Consider the following 17,321-nt stretch of genomic DNA (forward strand, 5'->3'; position numbering starts at 1 on the left):
GAAAAAAAAGACAAGATCTTTTGTAGTCTTTCAAAGTATTGGTCCGTCTGACTCAAAGCTGAAGACCAACCAAACAAAGGACAATCTCTGCAAATGGGGAAAATAAGCAATCTAAAATGCAGCCAACTGTGTATTAGATAATAAATAGTCATCCAGACCCTGTAAAGACTAGAGAAAGCCCCTGGACAATGAAATATGACAGTCCTGTATCTTGTTTTTCAAATTTCAAAGCTTCTTTTTGTAGTCTATCTCTGATACGTTTTTTCTATAACCTTCCCTTTTAAAAACAAGAGAGACCACTTTTTAAAGTTACTGCTATTTATATACTCTTTTTGGTGTATATTTTTCAAAAAGCTAGATTTTTAAATGTGTAAAGAATTAAGCTACTCTCATTACCAGTAATGACTAATAGATTTGTAGTGTTTTCTGAGGTCCACTGTGTGTAGGTATAAATTCAAAGCATCTCAAGAGTTCCTCAGGACTGATTATCTTATTAAAAAGATTTTTCTCATGAAGCAGGCAGGTTAAGCTGCATTGCAATATTTCCATCTGTAATAATATGGGTTATGCTGGTCCATAATCATGGATAGTGTGTAGATGAGCCAGCTATCTAAGAGGGTCTGAGAAAGCCCTGGTGTCCATGAACAGCTCTCAGGATTGATTCGAGAAGTGAGGTAGGACAAGCAGAGCAGAAGTGAAACCAGCCAAGTCCACGTGCCTACTTAGAAGGGGACGTACTGCAGCTCCATAGCACTGGAGAGTTAGCAAATGCTGTTCTGTAATAAATGCAGATGGAGGAGGATAAAGCTTTGCTTTTTGTAAGACAGAACATGGGACCAGAATAATGAACACTGTAACCCATTGTGCCATCTACACGTGCTAAGCTTCCTCTGGGAAAATAAGCCCTGCATGCCCTGCCCTGCATGCCTCTACCCATCCTTGCATTACTCACCCTTTGTACCTTTGGCAGATGAAGTTAATGATTCCAAGACATAATATCTCAGATATTACCACTGCCTAACACTTATCTCTGCCAGATACACCCCAGGAACTTATCTACCTTCTCTGCTAACCTGAAAGCTACCACTGGTAATTTCCACAGGAGCTTAAAGAGCATTTGAGCTTATGATTGCCAGAGATATTCTTCAAAAGCTTGCTCCTCTGAAGTGATTACTCAGAATCATGCTATCAACAGGGTTATGTGTTTTCTGTCAAACAAAAGCAGAAATTCTCATATTCTTACAGTTTGCAAAGTAACAATAATTTCAGAATAATTCTTGCTACCTAAGATCTACCTTCTGTGCCAAGTCTCAAAACTGACAGTTTCCAGCATCAAAATGAGAAAAGCATAATTTTTTCCATTTGTGATAGGATCATAATATAACGTGAAGCTGAAGTCAACTCCACTGTTAGTACAACCTTCTGCTAAATGCAGTAGACATATATGTATAGACTTGTTTTCATATATGATAAGGACTTAATACAAAGTACTGATAAGTAATTTTGCTTTCAAAGCCAGAAACTGTTAAAATCTCAAAGCTACTGTAAGTCTGCCAAAACTGTCTACAAACCAGATGGAATGCATTAAGAAGGTCTCACTTTATTTAAAATTACTGCAATTTTCCAAATAAAAGATTGCATTTTCTCCTTTGGAAACAAAATGTATTTCACATGATTTCTCAGGTTTTGTCTCTAGGGGTCATTTAAAGATTTTCTTGCTATTTCTCACTATAATTTTCTCAGTTTGAAGGTCTTTATCTTTATAAAGATCAGAAGCAGCTAAAATATAAAGTCAAATGTAATTAAGCAAAATGCCATACCTCTTGAGCACACCATCCACACTCTGGGCCCAAAGCAAGACACTTTGTGCATGTTACGGCATTTGAAGTGGCACATCTGTTTTCCGCTGCAATGAAATACAAACCCAAACATTCATGATTTATGATGATATGTGAAATTGTAAAATACCTAATTTTAAACCAAGATTTCAAAAATTACTTCTCCAGATTAAGAGTGATGACAATATATTAAAACAGAAGTAAAACACAACAAAGGCACTGTGGCAAGGGAACACAATTTTCTTTTCTCTACAATCTAGAACTACATGCACAAATTGAATAAACTCCATTCACAATTCACAAGGCCAAATGTTTAAGATCCTGACTGAGAATAATTTTGAAGAGCAAGTTTATCTTTGGCATGTATCTTGCTGATTTACTGCCTAACAGAAAAGAATTTACTAGGTAGCTTATCATTTCACAGACATTTTCCCTTTAAGTCATTTACACTTGACTGAATTATTCATTATTCACTCCTCATGAAACCCAAAGTATTTTCTCACCTTCTATAAATATTCCCCCTCTGCATATTCATTTTTTGCAATGAATAGTTTCCCAGAAGAGGAAGATTTTCTTTTCCAGAAGCAAATAGAAATGAATGCAACACTACATGTGTCACAGATTGAAGACATCATTCTGTACCAACAATTGCAAAAATTGTGCCTACTTACATGTCTACCAGTAAAGTCCTCTATATCCTTCTCACATCTTTGTTTTACAGATCATTGCTTAAGTTACCGCTCTCTCCTATGAAACTTTGACAGTCGGTATTGAGAAGAGTCTTTTCAAGGGACTTGGTCAGCTCAGCTTGAATGCCAGCATTAGTGCATCCTTTCAGCATGTTGAGCACAACTCACATGCTCCTGCACACCAGCACACCTCTTAACAAGACAGAAGTCATCTTCTAGGAGTTATATGGAGGGCACAAAATGCATAGCTCAGTAGTACTGTGTTTAACAACACTGCTTTGTGGCATGTTCAGCATGCCGTATTAGAAAATATAAAGGGAACAAAATAAATTTAATTTCTGCATACAACAAAAGGCTACATATGTTAATTGGTTCATTGTGATAGTGTGCATCATTACATCAAAATAGTTTGATGAAAGGTTTGGTTTTCATCCAAAGTTTTGGCGATGAAAACTGAGACAGTTTTTGCACTGTCTCAGATTATTTCTTTCCAACCTGCAATAATAATGCAAACCAAATTTCTTTTTAGGTAATGAGACAAACTTCTCACAGTGGACAGTTGTATTAGGAAAATATGTACTAAAATACCTTTTTAAAAAATATTTATTTTGCTGATTTCAGCTATGGATTGTAAGATGAGATCCTGTATCATATAAACAGCTAGTTTTCAAGAGGTCACTTTGAACAATGGCTGATGCAAGGCACTAATCACAGTTTGCATTTTATTATTATCAACAACACATAGACCAGTATTAACAAGCCTAGTGCAGCACAATTGCAGCATTATACTGATAATGTGTAGATTAGTGGCAATTTAATTAATTTCAAAGGTCAGACCAATATTTTTATTTCATACCAAGTGCTGCTGACAATTTTTGCCATGAAGGCAATGTGAGAAAAAAAAGCATAAATGAAAATGAGAGCTACAGGTATGATATAAACAGTAAGTTGAAAAGCAGCCGGGAAGGTGTTAGAATGCAGAGAAAACTGATTAAAGGGTGGGAGAGGTTGGTAGAGATAAATAAAGAAGGAGTTGCTACGGAGAATGAAAAGAACAAGACAAAATCTGAAGGTTTTGTTTGGTTTCTTTTTGTTATAAAAACAAGCACGGCAAGTTTTACTTGGATGTGAAATGAGAGCAAGCTCATTCAGCACTAACACAATAAAACTTTTTTTGTAATTATAAGAAGATAGCAACTGCACTTTATGCAGTTCTAGTTCTGCACTCTGAAAGAGCAGTCCTGGAGGTCGTAGAAAATGTTACCATATACTGCAGTAGAGGGAAAAAAGTATGAAGATTTTGGGTAGGTACTGACATGCACAGAGTTGTAGACTTTGCTACAGATCCCTTTCTAGACAGTATTCATAAAGTGCAAAGACTCAGAATGAAAAGTTGTTGAAGGAGTAAAAATAAAAGGAATGTAATTTTTCTTGGCAAACAAACACCCCTCCCATCTTCAACTGGGCATCAAAGACAGCAGAGGTGAAAGGCGTTACAAGAAAAAAAGAATGATAAATTCAGTAAAAGTGTCAAAGGACAAGGAAAAATGTAAGTTTCTGATCTGTGGCATAATAGTGGTTTTAAGAGCACCATAGCAAAATAGGGAGAAAATTACATGAACTTTGAAGTTACCCATTCAAGTTAATATTCATTGTAAGAGACAGAGCTGTTCTGATAAGAATAGCTAACATGAAAAAATGAGAAACCTGTGTTTTTATCTATTCAGATAAGGAATACAGAAGATTAATTCCTACTCATTGCAATCAGTAAACCAAGTAAACCAAATAGTAAGTATGGCCTAATTAATTTCCTGCAATAATATCTGAGACTCCTTTCTTAAGACATATAATCCTATCTGCAAAACACATATTTTAATTTAAATGCCATTGACCATGTAACAAATACTAACACCTTTGTTTAATATGCACTTGCTAAAAAAACCAACACTATGTGTCTATGTGCCATTTTCCAGATGCATTGGAAAACTGACTGAAAAATAACTGTCCCAGTTTTTTCCTGTATGGTTAGTTTATTGAATCTATTGAAACTTGATTTAGTTTATTAATACAGCCTGTCTAGTAAAACACAGGGGGGTCTGTGTGCCTTTGCAGACTGCTAAGTCAGAAAAAATATCTTAAAATTCAGTTTCAGTGTGATCACAGCAGATAAAACATTTTAACAAATGAGATATACAGTACTTCTGGATGCAAAACTCTTTGCTGATAACTCTACAGTCTCAAGAGCTCAATTTTCACGACATGAAGTCACAGATTGGCAATAGAGAAGCTTGGTACCATTGGAACAAAAGGATGAAATTTTGTGTTTTTAATAAAGAGAAACGTGAAAAAGTTGAATTCATTTCTTTATTTATTATTCTGTCTACATCACTACTCTGGTTCCCAAGTACATAGTCCATTTTAACAGTAACATTTATGGACATGCTTTCATTCATCAAATATTTATTATTTAGTTGTAAACCTACTCTAAAACCATAACTGTTGAATATAAACTTTTCAGTTGCTTTAAAAAAATCATGGTAAAGCATGAAATATTTTTTTATGAGTTGACTTAAAAAAGAACTTAGATTTTTCCTGCCACTTCACCAAAAACAGAGTCCAGACAAGACTGAGTTACTGTTCAGCCAAAGCTAAAGGCTAGTTTCTACTGGCTTAGTTTGAACTGATGTATGCCAAAAGGTATTTTCAACAAGGGCCAAATTCTGTGCTGGGAACTGCACAGGCATATGCATATAATAAAAAGTGCATCAGGTTAAACTACACTTTTCCAGCCTACTCCACAAAATTACAACCATGCTCCAACAACTGCAGCTATTTACAGTGATCACAGGTGTGGCAAGCCTAAACTCTCTGCAACAAGAGGGATCAAGGCAAGACAAACATCCTATATGTTATAATTATATCCTGCCTCCTTATTATGAAAATAACCTTATCACAATCAGGGTATTTATCTCAAAGATGAAATAGCAATAAAGCACTCTGGCGTCTCAGAGGGGATGTTAAACAGGTTTTCAAACAGACAGCACTTTGTTCAAGTACAGCCAAGAATTTGGATTTATATCAGCTTCACAGTTGGTACATGCTTGTGCTGGTTTTGGAGGGTGTACCAGTTGCTTTCTTAAAAGACAAAGCCAAAATATAGCTTGCAGCTTATACTCCCTGATCACGGCCCCCACACTGGTGAACACTCATTAAGGCAAGCAGATAGGAAAATATCCAGCTTCCACAGAGCTGGTTTTCCTTCAGTTGTGCACCTAATCTTGTTCTAGGGCAGCCATCAGCCAGGCTATCCCTCTGTACAGATAAAGAATGAGGCCTTCACTAACTTGTGTATAGCCCAATTTATGAGGAAAGCTGGAGCTTTTATGCAGTATACTGCAGTTACCTTCACCTTTCTGTCTTCAGAGCAGAGCAACATGATCCTACAGAGGGGACAGACAGTGGCAGTCCCACCTAACACACGGCTTCCCCATTCACTCTGGCTGAGGGTGCAGGTACAATGAAAAGCATTATAAAAATGCTACAGAGGAGGGATTATTTTTCCATGATTATTATGTTGGACAGTTACTTGCTCAGATTACAGGAAAAAAATGAGTGTCTGTGCTTTAACTGCCATTCCTAAAACCCAGTCCTGGAATTAGGGATTTTCCCCTCTTTTTTTTTTTTTTTTTTTTTCCAAACAATAAATAATTATCTCTGCCTTTTTGTGCCATGCCTTAAAAACACATGATGTCATCACCAGATTTTCCAATAAGATTACAAGGTATACTCAAAATCAGCTTTAAGAGGTACTCAACCTTGCCCAGGAAAGGAGATTCCAGCTTGAATACTGTACACTTTTTATGTTTTATAATAAAATACTAAGATTACTTGAGAAGAATACCAAATTCTTTCCTCTCCCATTTTTTTCTATTTCATATGGGATTTGTTAATTTGTTTCACTTCGTCATTAACTTTTGGGCATTTTAGTTTCACTATTTAGACAGAAAGAAGCTAAGCTGCACACTGATTTTAAAATGTTTTTGCCAGCAACAAAAGAAGCAGTAAACTAAAACTCTGCATAGCAGAGATATGTTTTTACTAAGAAAATAAAGACGTGTAAAAGAAAGGTGCAAAACACTATTAAATTCTGAGCTCCCAAAAAATACTTCTGTAAACCTGGCACGTGAGTAAAAACACCTTTCCAAACAAACAAACAAACAAACAAAAAAACCTCCAAACCAAACGAATCAACTTTTACAGTGCTGCTAATAGGAAAAATGGAACTGGAAGAGATAAACCATAATGTGGTTACAGAAATGGCAAGAGGCAGAGGTGAGAATCGAGTAAGAAGTCTTTGCACATCTAAATAAATGCAGTGAAAAGAACCACTAGTGAACAAGTCCTCATAATTGACAGGGACTTTCCATTCCTAACTCTGACAATATACCACCCCCCCAGAGATTTGGGGTTCCCAAATTAACCTGCATTACCTATGAAGACAGTACCTTTTAAACATGAGGGTCAGCTACACATGTGATTTAAAATGCAAAGCAATGCAGAAGTCTGCCCTGCATGAGTTTATGCCTTTGCAAAGCACGCAGGAAAAAGCACCAAGACCTTCCTTTTTTGCACACTGTGCAAGGTTTGGGTGACGCCACTGGAGAGAGCTGACGCTGGCTTTCAACTGAACAGCACAGACAAAAGGGGAGGACACCTCTGTCAACACAGCATTGGGAAAGCCCTGGCAGAAAACAACAGTCATAGCTGATGCTGATGCTTTTCTAAGTCTGCTCTGTAAAGGCACATAGACATGGAATTCCCAAAAAGTGTATGGACACTTCTGTAATTAGAGAAGGATATTCATATTAGGCTCTGAGCCATTTATATAAGGCTCAATAAGGTGAAGTGCCGGGTTCAGCATTTCAGTCAGAGCCAACCCCATGTGGCACTACAGGCTGGGGGGAAAAGGGGCTGGAAAGCTGCTAGTGAAAAAGACATTGAGGTTCTGGAGCATGCACAGAGAAGGGCAAGAGAGCTGGGGAAGGGTCTGGCACAAGTCTTATGAGGAGCAGTTGAGGGAGCTAGAGTGGTTTAGTCTAGACAACTGGAGGCGGGGGGCGGGGGGGCACCTTATCACACTCTACAATTACCTGAAAAGGACGTTGCAGCAAGGTGGGGGTTGACCTCTTCTCCAGCATAACAAGCAATAAGACAGAAGGATATGGCCTCAAGTTGTGCCAGGGAAGGTTTAGATTGGATATCAGGAAAAATATCTTCACTGAAAGGGCTGTCAAGCTTTGGAACAGGCTGCCCAGGGAAGTGGAAGAGTCACTGTCCCCTGGAGATATTTAAAAGACGTGTATTTAAAAGATGTGATGGTGAGGTACATGTTTTAGTGGTGGGCTTGTGCTGGGTTAATGGTTGAGAATCTTAAGGGTATTTTCCCGCCTAAATGATGCTATGATTCAAGGAGATACTCCTGACATTCTCTGAGCCTACCTGTGTCTTTCTAATCCCCATCTCTCAGAAAAGTTCCAGCACTTACATGGAAGTGCACATTATTCAAGATGAAGACCTGGGGACATAAGCCTCAGACAGATGCATAGCAACCTAAGTTTTTAATGCATATATAGCAATTTTGAAGATTTTTTTTTTCAGAAAGATGTATATAACAGCATTTTTGAAAAGGTACTACCCATAGTAGCTGCTGGTATCACAGTTAGGACTCAAAGCACAACATTCATAACACAGCCCCAGACACGGCCTTGACTATGAGAGACAGAGCTACTGACTACTCCAGTCTGACTTTGTTCCCAAGCCACAATACAGAATGAAAACAAGCAATGCAACCTTGAAATTTTTCACAACACAATTTTTGTTTCTTGGCCAACTTTACTTGTAGCCTCTGCTTTCTATGAAACTTCCTGCCTTTCTGGGAGATGGTTACATTTTGTTGATGCAATTCATGCCTGCAAACTATGAGTCAAAGACTACTTGGCTTCAGAAACTAACCTATCCCATCTCTTGCAAATAAAAACATACAGGAAAATTTACTAGGATTATATCATTAGAACAGACTAATTTCCCGCAGTCATAAAAGCTAATGCTTCTATGGCACAAGTTTGATGGTCCTGTTTGCACAGCTTGACACCAATAAAAATGCAAAGCATATGGAACCAGAGAACTTAGAATGTTTGTTTTTTGGGTTTTTTTTTTAATCTCTTGATTTCAAGGAAACTTCAAGATGTGTGGAGTTGTGTTAATTCTGTTTCCTAGGATGGAACATGGGCATAGGAATCATTGTACTCCAGTCATCTACAGCTGCTAGAAGCTCCCTCGGAGTTCATCAGCTTGAACACAGCCATGCTGCTTCAGCAAAGCCTTGAATGGCTACTGCCATATATCATTGCTAATTTAATTTCTTTTGTAGTAGTAAGCACTGTTAGCTGGTAGCCCATCAACAGCCCAGAATGGTCGGTACTTTCCTGTGTATTCTATAAAGTCTTACCTAATTAGGAGGTCATGATGGTTATAAAGGTAGATAAAAATGACTATTTTCTGCCTGCTTAAGAAGATCAACCTCGAATAAAAGACAAGCCCAAGCTTTATGTTCCACCATTTTCTATAGCTCTACCTCCTCAAACCAGGCCTTCAACCCCCAATTGTTTCTCTAAAGTACCCTTTTATTGCATGCCTAATCATCACCAAATTGTTGCTTTCTGCCCTATAGGAGCATGACCTCATCCTGGCACTGTCTCTTCATTTACATACCCAGCAGCAGTGCAGAGGATGGCAACTGCTAAGAATAGCTCAGGGCTATTTCTTCCCACACAGTGTCACCAAAGACAACCTGATAGATTCTTAGTCCATAGCAATGAAAACAGCTTACTTCATTCTCTTCTATCTGCATACACGGTGGTTTGGAACAAACCTATTCTGCATTTTAGATCAAAATTCCCAGAGCTGACAACCCAAGGGAACAAGTCCCTCAGTTCTGAACACAAGATAATAAACTGAATATTGCCTTTTTCATAAGATTTTCCTGAAAGAAAACAAAAGCTGTGCACGAGTGGATGAGGGAGGCAGGTCATTGAACATACATAGTTTACACCCTAAACGAGAAAACCTCAAGAATATTAAATAAAAGCTAAGACCGGTCTCAGAGAGGATAACTACCACTCTCTCTAAGGACTTGTATGTAGTTCACAAGACTGGGAGAAGCTCCTGAATAATCAAGAGGGCTATTTAAAAAATGTTACTGTTTTCTAGAACACCAAGTCTTTGGTATTTGTTATTTCAATAATTTGCTTTTCAATAAGATTTTCAATCTCAAAGGATGGTTATTGTCCCTGAGAGAAATCGGTAAAAAACTTTCTGGGATTTTTTTCATAATTAAAAACCTCAAAACCCAACCCACCTGTCTAGGAACAGACACTGGCCAGCCTCTATTCTAGGTTTAGCCTGTTATATTTTTATAATTCAGGGGCAAAGATTACACAAAACATGACAGTGGGCTATAAAATATGCAGACTCACATACTAACTATAAGTAAACTACAGGCGCACACAGACTGTTTGAATGCAAGCTTCTCCTTTTGCTCTTCCAAGGAAGCATGCACATACGTGTAGGGTTTGCAGGTGCAGACCTTAAATACTCTCTAAGGGACAGACTTCAAACGTGCAAATTCTAGGCTTTAAACAGGTAGTGGTTTATTTAATGTTCTGAAGTAATGCCACAACATTTTTAACAGCAAAATGCACTCCAACAATTTTGCTTAGATTGGAAGAGCCTGCTTGCTGATGTCATTAGTTTTATTTAGTTACTTTGTGCCATTTGTGTCATTGTGTAAGTTGTTACAAGTTTTCTTATTTCCTGGTAGTCTTGTTTGAATAAAAAGATAGGAATTTGATTGTTTCCAGGAAGAAGCTCCCATCTGAGAGAAGCAAGTTGTCCTCAACACAGTACCAACCCTTTCCACCCTGCAGAGATAAGATGGAAATAAATTGTACTCTCAAGAATAGAACAAACAGAATTCACTTAGCCTAATTCCCTTGAACATCGAGAAGGAACAGAATTTATTTTGGAAAGGGGAGCTACTGGTTTAATCAGACTTGGACTACTTTCGTGATGCCACCATTCATCATGCAGACGTATTCATAACACTGCTACAACTGCAAAACACCAAAAATAATAAAGTCTTCAATATCTGAACCCAATGAACTACTGCTGCTAACAATCTAACTCCCAAATCAGTGGGCAGAGAGGAGGCCTCAAATACAATGAAAATCAAACATCCAGGAACGTCATTCAACCTGCCTAAAGCTACATAAATTTCTTTCTCCAATAATTACAGTTAAAATATTTGTCTCAGCATCTTTCGATGACTATAAATACTTCAGACTCATTATTATTGTCACCATGGGTAAATACCAAGAAGTAAATACCACAGGCATATGACAATGAAGTCATGGGAAGCAGAGAAACATATAAAGAAAAAAGTCAATTATGAGCTTTGCAAAGTTTTCAATTTAGGCCAATTTAGCCTCAGCTAGAATTTGCTTTTTTGGCAGCTTTGTAATGCTGTAAATTCTGCTCATCCTGAAATACTTACATTTTGCTCAAGGGGTTATTCTTGTTCTGCCACCAGAACAAGGGGGAATCCTGAATGGCTGGCAAGAAGCTTACTTTTCTTCTTGGAGAAAGGTTCCATTACAGTGTACAGCGAACTAATTCATTAGAGCCCCACTTCCTTCCCAAAAGTTAAACTAAATAGCCTAAGTCCATTTATGTAAACTGCCAAAAGGAAAAAAATTAATGAAGTTCAAGTACTTAGAAAAGAATAACAGACCATATCCTACTTTGTCCATCAAAAATTATGTTTGCTGAAGCAGATGAGAAAGAATTATTACATCTTTCCACTAGTTAGACAGAAGACAGCAATTAGTAGAGGAGATACAGGAACTTTGAAAACAAGATTTCACTGAAAAGGAGGATGCATGTAGAATGAGAAGCACCGAGGCCTTAGAATTTTATTAAAAAAAAACCCCAAAACACAGAAAGTTTATTAACAAAATGGAAACTATATCCTTCTTCAGTTTTCTGTTTTCAGTAAATTCATCATGAGAAGTCAAATTTATACCAAGATGTCTGGATTACCAGTTACAGTAAAAGCTCTAAATAGTTCACATATATAAGTTTTGAAAATATAACATATGACTTTAATGCCATTTATATATTTTAAGAACACTAAGCAAACTTTACAGGTCAGAACACCAAGCTATTCCACTTGTTCTTCTTACCCTGACAGAAGTCATTAAATCCCAATCACTACCTTAGATGCACCTATCCCGATTTAAGAAAGTACACTTTTTCTATATTGTTTTTAAAATATACATTTTTGAAAAAAAAAATCATGTAATGTAGATTTAATTTATACATTAAGGTTAATGTTTCTTACATCAGATCTATTCACAGAATCATAGGAGAGAATCAGATTAATTTAGGTTGGAAAGGACTGCTAAGATCATCTACACCAGTGGTTAACCCAATACTGCCAAGTCCACCACTAATCCTCTGCACTGATATATATTTACATGAAAAACTGGAGTTTGTATGCACCTGTCTGAGGCTTCTCTTCTTTGAGTTTTTGTCCTGAATGATTCCACCTCCATACAAGTGGGGGAACTTTTCAGAGATGAGGATAAGAAAGGCACATGAAGGCTCAGGAGTACCTCCTTGAATCATAGCATCATTTAGGCTGGAAAAGATCCTTTAAATCCTCTCATTCAGCTGTTAACTGTTATTAGAAAGTCTTGATAAATATCAGCAGCCCATGTTAACTTACACAATTTGTAAATAAAGTATCTTCCATTTTTCCTCTCCTATGGTAATTAGTGATTAGTTCTAATTGTCCCAAACTCAAGACATAACATGGACAAGTCATCACAAATTATTCATAGGGATTTGAAAAATATTACCAGCATTTAAGTTCTCTATAAAGTATAAGGGAGGTTATAATCTGACATTTTAATATCCACTTGTGGAATGGGGGTCATTTAATTAAGATTTTCTTTAGCTTCCATGAATTTCACATTCTGACATCTTTCCGATGGTTTGGGGAAGTAAATTAGATTGTATGGAAAATCAAATTTATTCATTTAGGCCTCTTGACTAATGGGGTCTATTTTTGCTTTCTCACTTGTTGCAGCTCCAGTCCTTGAAAGTTTAAAGGCCCAAAAAGAAGCCATTGCCTCTTCAAACTGTAGAGAGTATTTCTGATGCATGCAATCTTCAGACTGCCTTGACAATTTTCCTCAGCAACAGCATATCCAAAATAACAGAGACAACCTTTCCAGAGCATCAAGAGTATGGTTATAGCTCTTCTAGCTCATAAACTGCCCCTCTCATCTCTTTTCCCAGCCTGATCTCAAACACCTGCAGCATGCAAACATTGTAAACACTACACATGCAACTATGAGTTTCATTCAACTTGTAAAAAACATGAAATAAAAGAAAATCCTATCACATAAGCCCCTTGAAGAGACATGAAATTGCAACAGATTATGAGAAGCGTACAATTTGCAAAGCAAATGCATGCATGTTATTGGCAAAATATGCTCCTTGAGCAATGCACACATAAACAAACATCTCCCTCACTATTCCTCAGAACTGCAACTTACAGCCCTCTCACACACCCAAGGTGTTTTTCCCCAAAGGCTGGTTCCCAAAGGTTCCCAAAAGGTTGGCTTTCCCAAAGATGGCCCATTAGCCCTAGGGAGCAGATCACCCACGCAGACTCAGGAAATGAAAAATGGGTTTTCTCTTCTTCTTGGATTGTTTTAAGCCTCAGGAAAAGCTGAACTGGCTCAGTGTTGGGTATTCCATACAACTCAGCTTCTTCCACTGAGTCTCATTAGAAAATGGGCTGCATGGGTACACAAGAGAATTAACAGACAAACACCAATTAAAGCTATCGTGATGAATCTTTTATTTCAGACTTTTTTGTGCGCTTGTGTGTGTGCCATGGGACATTTCCTGATCACCTCTCTTCAAAAACTTCTATGGGTGGTTTGAATAGCTTTTCTTACTCCTTTGAGAAGTAACACGAGTAATGGTCTATAAAACTTTCTTACTAGAGGGATCACATGGAAATCTGATGTGACAAGACTGATGAAGCACGAAAGACCTTGATGGGAGAAAATTAATGAATCAAAAGTCATGCTATTGGCATAAATCAATTAAAAACTGACCCTTTCATGATCACAGATCCCCTACTTTCCCCAGTGGTCTTTCCAAATGACACTCTCAAGAAGACTGAAAATACAAACTTTTAAAGTTGGTATTTAAAGAGACCTGTCAATCACAACTATCTAAGAGAATTGCTGTGTGACTGTTCTCCAACTTTTAATTCAGAGATAAAGATTTCCATTCCATCCCATCCCTGTTTGCACATCACAAGTACACTCTGTTTACTTGAGCTTCATAGAGGAATAACTCCCTGGGTATTTTGGAAAGCACCAAATACCTTAGTTTTCAGATTTCAATATTAATTATAACTGGTTTTGGGACACTGTGGAGATTTGAACCAATGTCATCTATTAACCCTGACCAATCAGTCATTGTTCAGTACTTAAGCCCCACATAACCCATGTGCTCATACAGCAGTTAAAAAATAAGTTTCAGCAGCTGGGTTCTGAACAAGGCAAGAGTACTGTCTTCACTGAAGTGAGCACTCACTCAACAGTTTAGCACAATGCATACACATGCTTTTGCTGTAGAATCCTGCTTTTGTTCAGTTCACTGGTTTACACCTTTAGGAGCTGGTCAGGTTTAATACTCAGACATAAATGTAGGGATCTGTAGAAATCCCTACAGAACTAGCCTGATTCTTATGTCAGGTGTTTGTTATAATTGGCTTACTGAACTGCAAATTTCCTTTTGGTGAGACTTATTGAACAAGGGACTCTTTGTAGAAGGCAGCAACACTACTCTTTTTATCTGAGCTTACAGGACCTGTAATTTGGGAATTGCACATTTACAGCATTGTGAGATTTCCTTTTGCACTCCTTGTAACTTCAAACCCTGTGCCAAATTCTACCTTTACTTATCCCCAAGCAGTGACTCACATCTCAAACTGCAGTTTGCAGAACAAATACCTCAGGTAGTATCAAGCCCTCAATTTTTCAATTGGAAGAGCCACAAACGCTCCAATAAGAATGAAATACATTTGAGTTCCATGTACATTTCATATTAATTCCAGTCTATTTTAGAACTGGAGATTCAGTGCAACAGATGTGCAGGTTCTGCCAACTCTGCACATAAATAAACTGGATTTGCTGATGGCACAGGAACAGCACAATGCTTTTCTCCATGCCCAGCACTGTTGATGCAGAAGCAAAGAGGAGTGGCGGCTTGAACAAAGCCATGCTGCCAAATATCTGTACATGGAGCTGCTGCCCAGTCTCTCTCAAAGCAGCCTGCAGACATTCAAAGAATCCAGGTGGTGCTGTACTGGCTATCACAGCCAAATGTAAAAATCACAAATAACATTAATAATAACAAAAAATTTCATGTGTTCATTCACAGAAAAACAAAACAAAATACTCTTCTTGCTTCAACTGCGGCTGTAGCCTGTAAAGTGATTATGTATGAAGGAAAGAATTCAGTGTGCCTTTCAGCTTTCATGAATTAGCAGAGGTTTCAAATGAAAAGGAAAAAAACAAGGTCTATGTGAGTTACAGTCTGCCCAATCTGAGAGCTGTTGTCACAATAACCCATGACGCATCGCCCATATATATTTTCACTATGAAGCACAACAAAGACAGCAAGCATCCTTTGGCATACAAAAGCCCCATGCACAACCTCTCCTGTGGCATTCTCTTCTGATGCATTATTTGCACTAGTGTGTACCCAGGAAATACACTCATGAGCAAAAACAACACTGCATTCAGGCACAGAACCATCCTCTTCATAAAGTTTCAATTAGCCTTTCAACTCAATTGCACTGCATTAAAAAAAAAAATCTGGGATACTACATACAAGATGTCATGTTTCATAAGAAATTTAATAATATATTTTATTTTTCCTATTGACATTTAGTTTGGTTCTGAATTCAAAGTATGAAGCCAAAAAAGTAAAATAAATTATCCTATGAAAGTTAACAAATTATTCCATTGTTTTTAATAGCACTGGGCAAATCCTACTGAATTAGGCATGAATTTGTCACATATGCAATAAAGAACTTAAGACTAATACATTGTTCTCATTGTAAATCTCAGTTTAAGAGGTTACATGTTAACATTTTAAATCAGCTCCAGGCTTAAACTGGGAAATGCCAATTATTCCACAAGCAGAAAAAAATACAGAAAGATAATTGACAACCAGATCTGCTTTTATGATCACTGCTAACTAAGTAAGATCCTTTACGAAATACCTGACTAACGTGCTTGTTCTGTCAGCTGCTGCACTATCTAAGGTACATTTGCACAAACTCCCCTCAGCCTGCACACATTAAAACTGATGCTGGGGGCTTTGAGAAGCAATTCCACATCGCGAGGGGTTACCCACATCTAGCACAGCCTTTTTCAGCCGAAAAGCATAGCTCCCGGGGAACTGTCAACATGCACGTTATCCCAAGGTAAACAGAAGACAATCTTCTAGTAGCTCTATCCCTATTTAACCCTGCATGCCATATAAACGACGTAAAACAGAGTGTTACCATCCCCAAGAACTGTACATTCCTAGCTCGGGTCCCCCGGAGGAGTCCGCGTGCCGCTTCGCGGAGGTTGCGGAGGGTGCACTCCAGGACCCGCAGCACCCTGGAGTGCGACAGTCTTGCCGGCTCCCCGGGACCTAGCACGGCTCCCTAAAGGCGGGACGCCCCCGTTGTGAGCAGTTAAACCACGGGCTGGCCCTGGCGGTGTGAGGTTTGGACAGGAGCCGCTCCAGCCTGGCTCTCCCTGCAGGTACCGTCCGCCCGGCCGGGGAGTGCCAGTGGCGCCGGGCGGTCCCAGCTGTCAGCGCTGCGCCCCAAGGCAGCCGCCGGGCCCAGGCAAGCCCCCCAACCCCGCACGACCCCACGCCAGAACAAACCCAGCCACAGCCCCAACCAGCCGGGGCACAGCGAGCAGCCCCAGGCGCTCGGACACTTACAGCGCTGGCAGAGTCCCGGCACGGCCGCCAGCAGCCGGGCCGCCCCGAGGAAGGTTCCGGGGCCGCGCTGGCACCTGGGCACGGAGACGATCCCCGCGGTGAGGCACGCCAGCAGCGGCACCCACATCATGCGCCGCGGCCGGCACTGCTCCCGCTCCCTCGCCCTCTTCTCGGGGCCGCGTCTCGGCGCCGCGGCGCGCTCAGTCCCGGCCCCCGCGGGGGCGGCGGCGGGGCCGGGGGAGGGGCGGCGGCCCCGGCGGCAGAGGGGCCCCGGCCGAGCGCGGAGCTTGGCTCCCTCCATCCGCCTCCAGCCCGGCGGGCCAGGGGCGCCTCGCCCCCCGCGCTGCCTGGGGGGCGCGGGCAGGCTCCTGGCACCGCGCGGGGAACGGCGGCGGCGGCTCCGCACCTCCCTCGGGCGAAGAGGGCGGCTGCCGGGGGGGGGCGGGGACGGCCGCCCCCTGCCCGCCCCCGCCGGGGCCAGGTGGGCGCTGCCCGCCGCCGTCCCGAGGCGCCGCCCGTCCGCCTCTCCTCGCCGGGAAGACGGGGTGTGCTGAGGAAGGGGAGGAGAGGGCCGGAGACCGCGGCCGGCAGCGCTGCGTGGCGCTGTGCGGCCCCAGCGCGGAGGGTGCGCGCCGGGCCCGCG

General features: G+C 40.1%; 1 protein-coding gene across 1 annotated transcript in view; it reads right to left on the minus strand.

Moving 5' to 3' along the window:
* Window positions 1–16,825, minus strand: part of ITGB8 (integrin subunit beta 8) — a 40,853-nt gene extending 24,028 nt beyond the window's left edge. Inside the window, exons 1-2 of the mRNA XM_041418277.1 lie at window positions 16,679–16,825; window positions 1,821–1,906 (exon numbers count right to left, since the gene is read on the minus strand). Of these exons, the coding sequence (XP_041274211.1) occupies window positions 1,821–1,906; window positions 16,679–16,808 (216 nt within the window). The 5' untranslated portion in view covers window positions 16,809–16,825. The remainder of the gene's footprint in view (window positions 1–1,820; window positions 1,907–16,678) is intronic.
* Between the last annotated feature and the right edge of the window lie 496 nt (window positions 16,826–17,321).

The sequence above is a fragment of the Onychostruthus taczanowskii genome, unplaced genomic scaffold, assembly GCF_017590055.1.
Source record: "Onychostruthus taczanowskii isolate IOZ18803 unplaced genomic scaffold, ASM1759005v1 scaffold59, whole genome shotgun sequence".
Classification (NCBI taxonomy): domain Eukaryota; kingdom Metazoa; phylum Chordata; class Aves; order Passeriformes; family Passeridae; genus Onychostruthus; species Onychostruthus taczanowskii.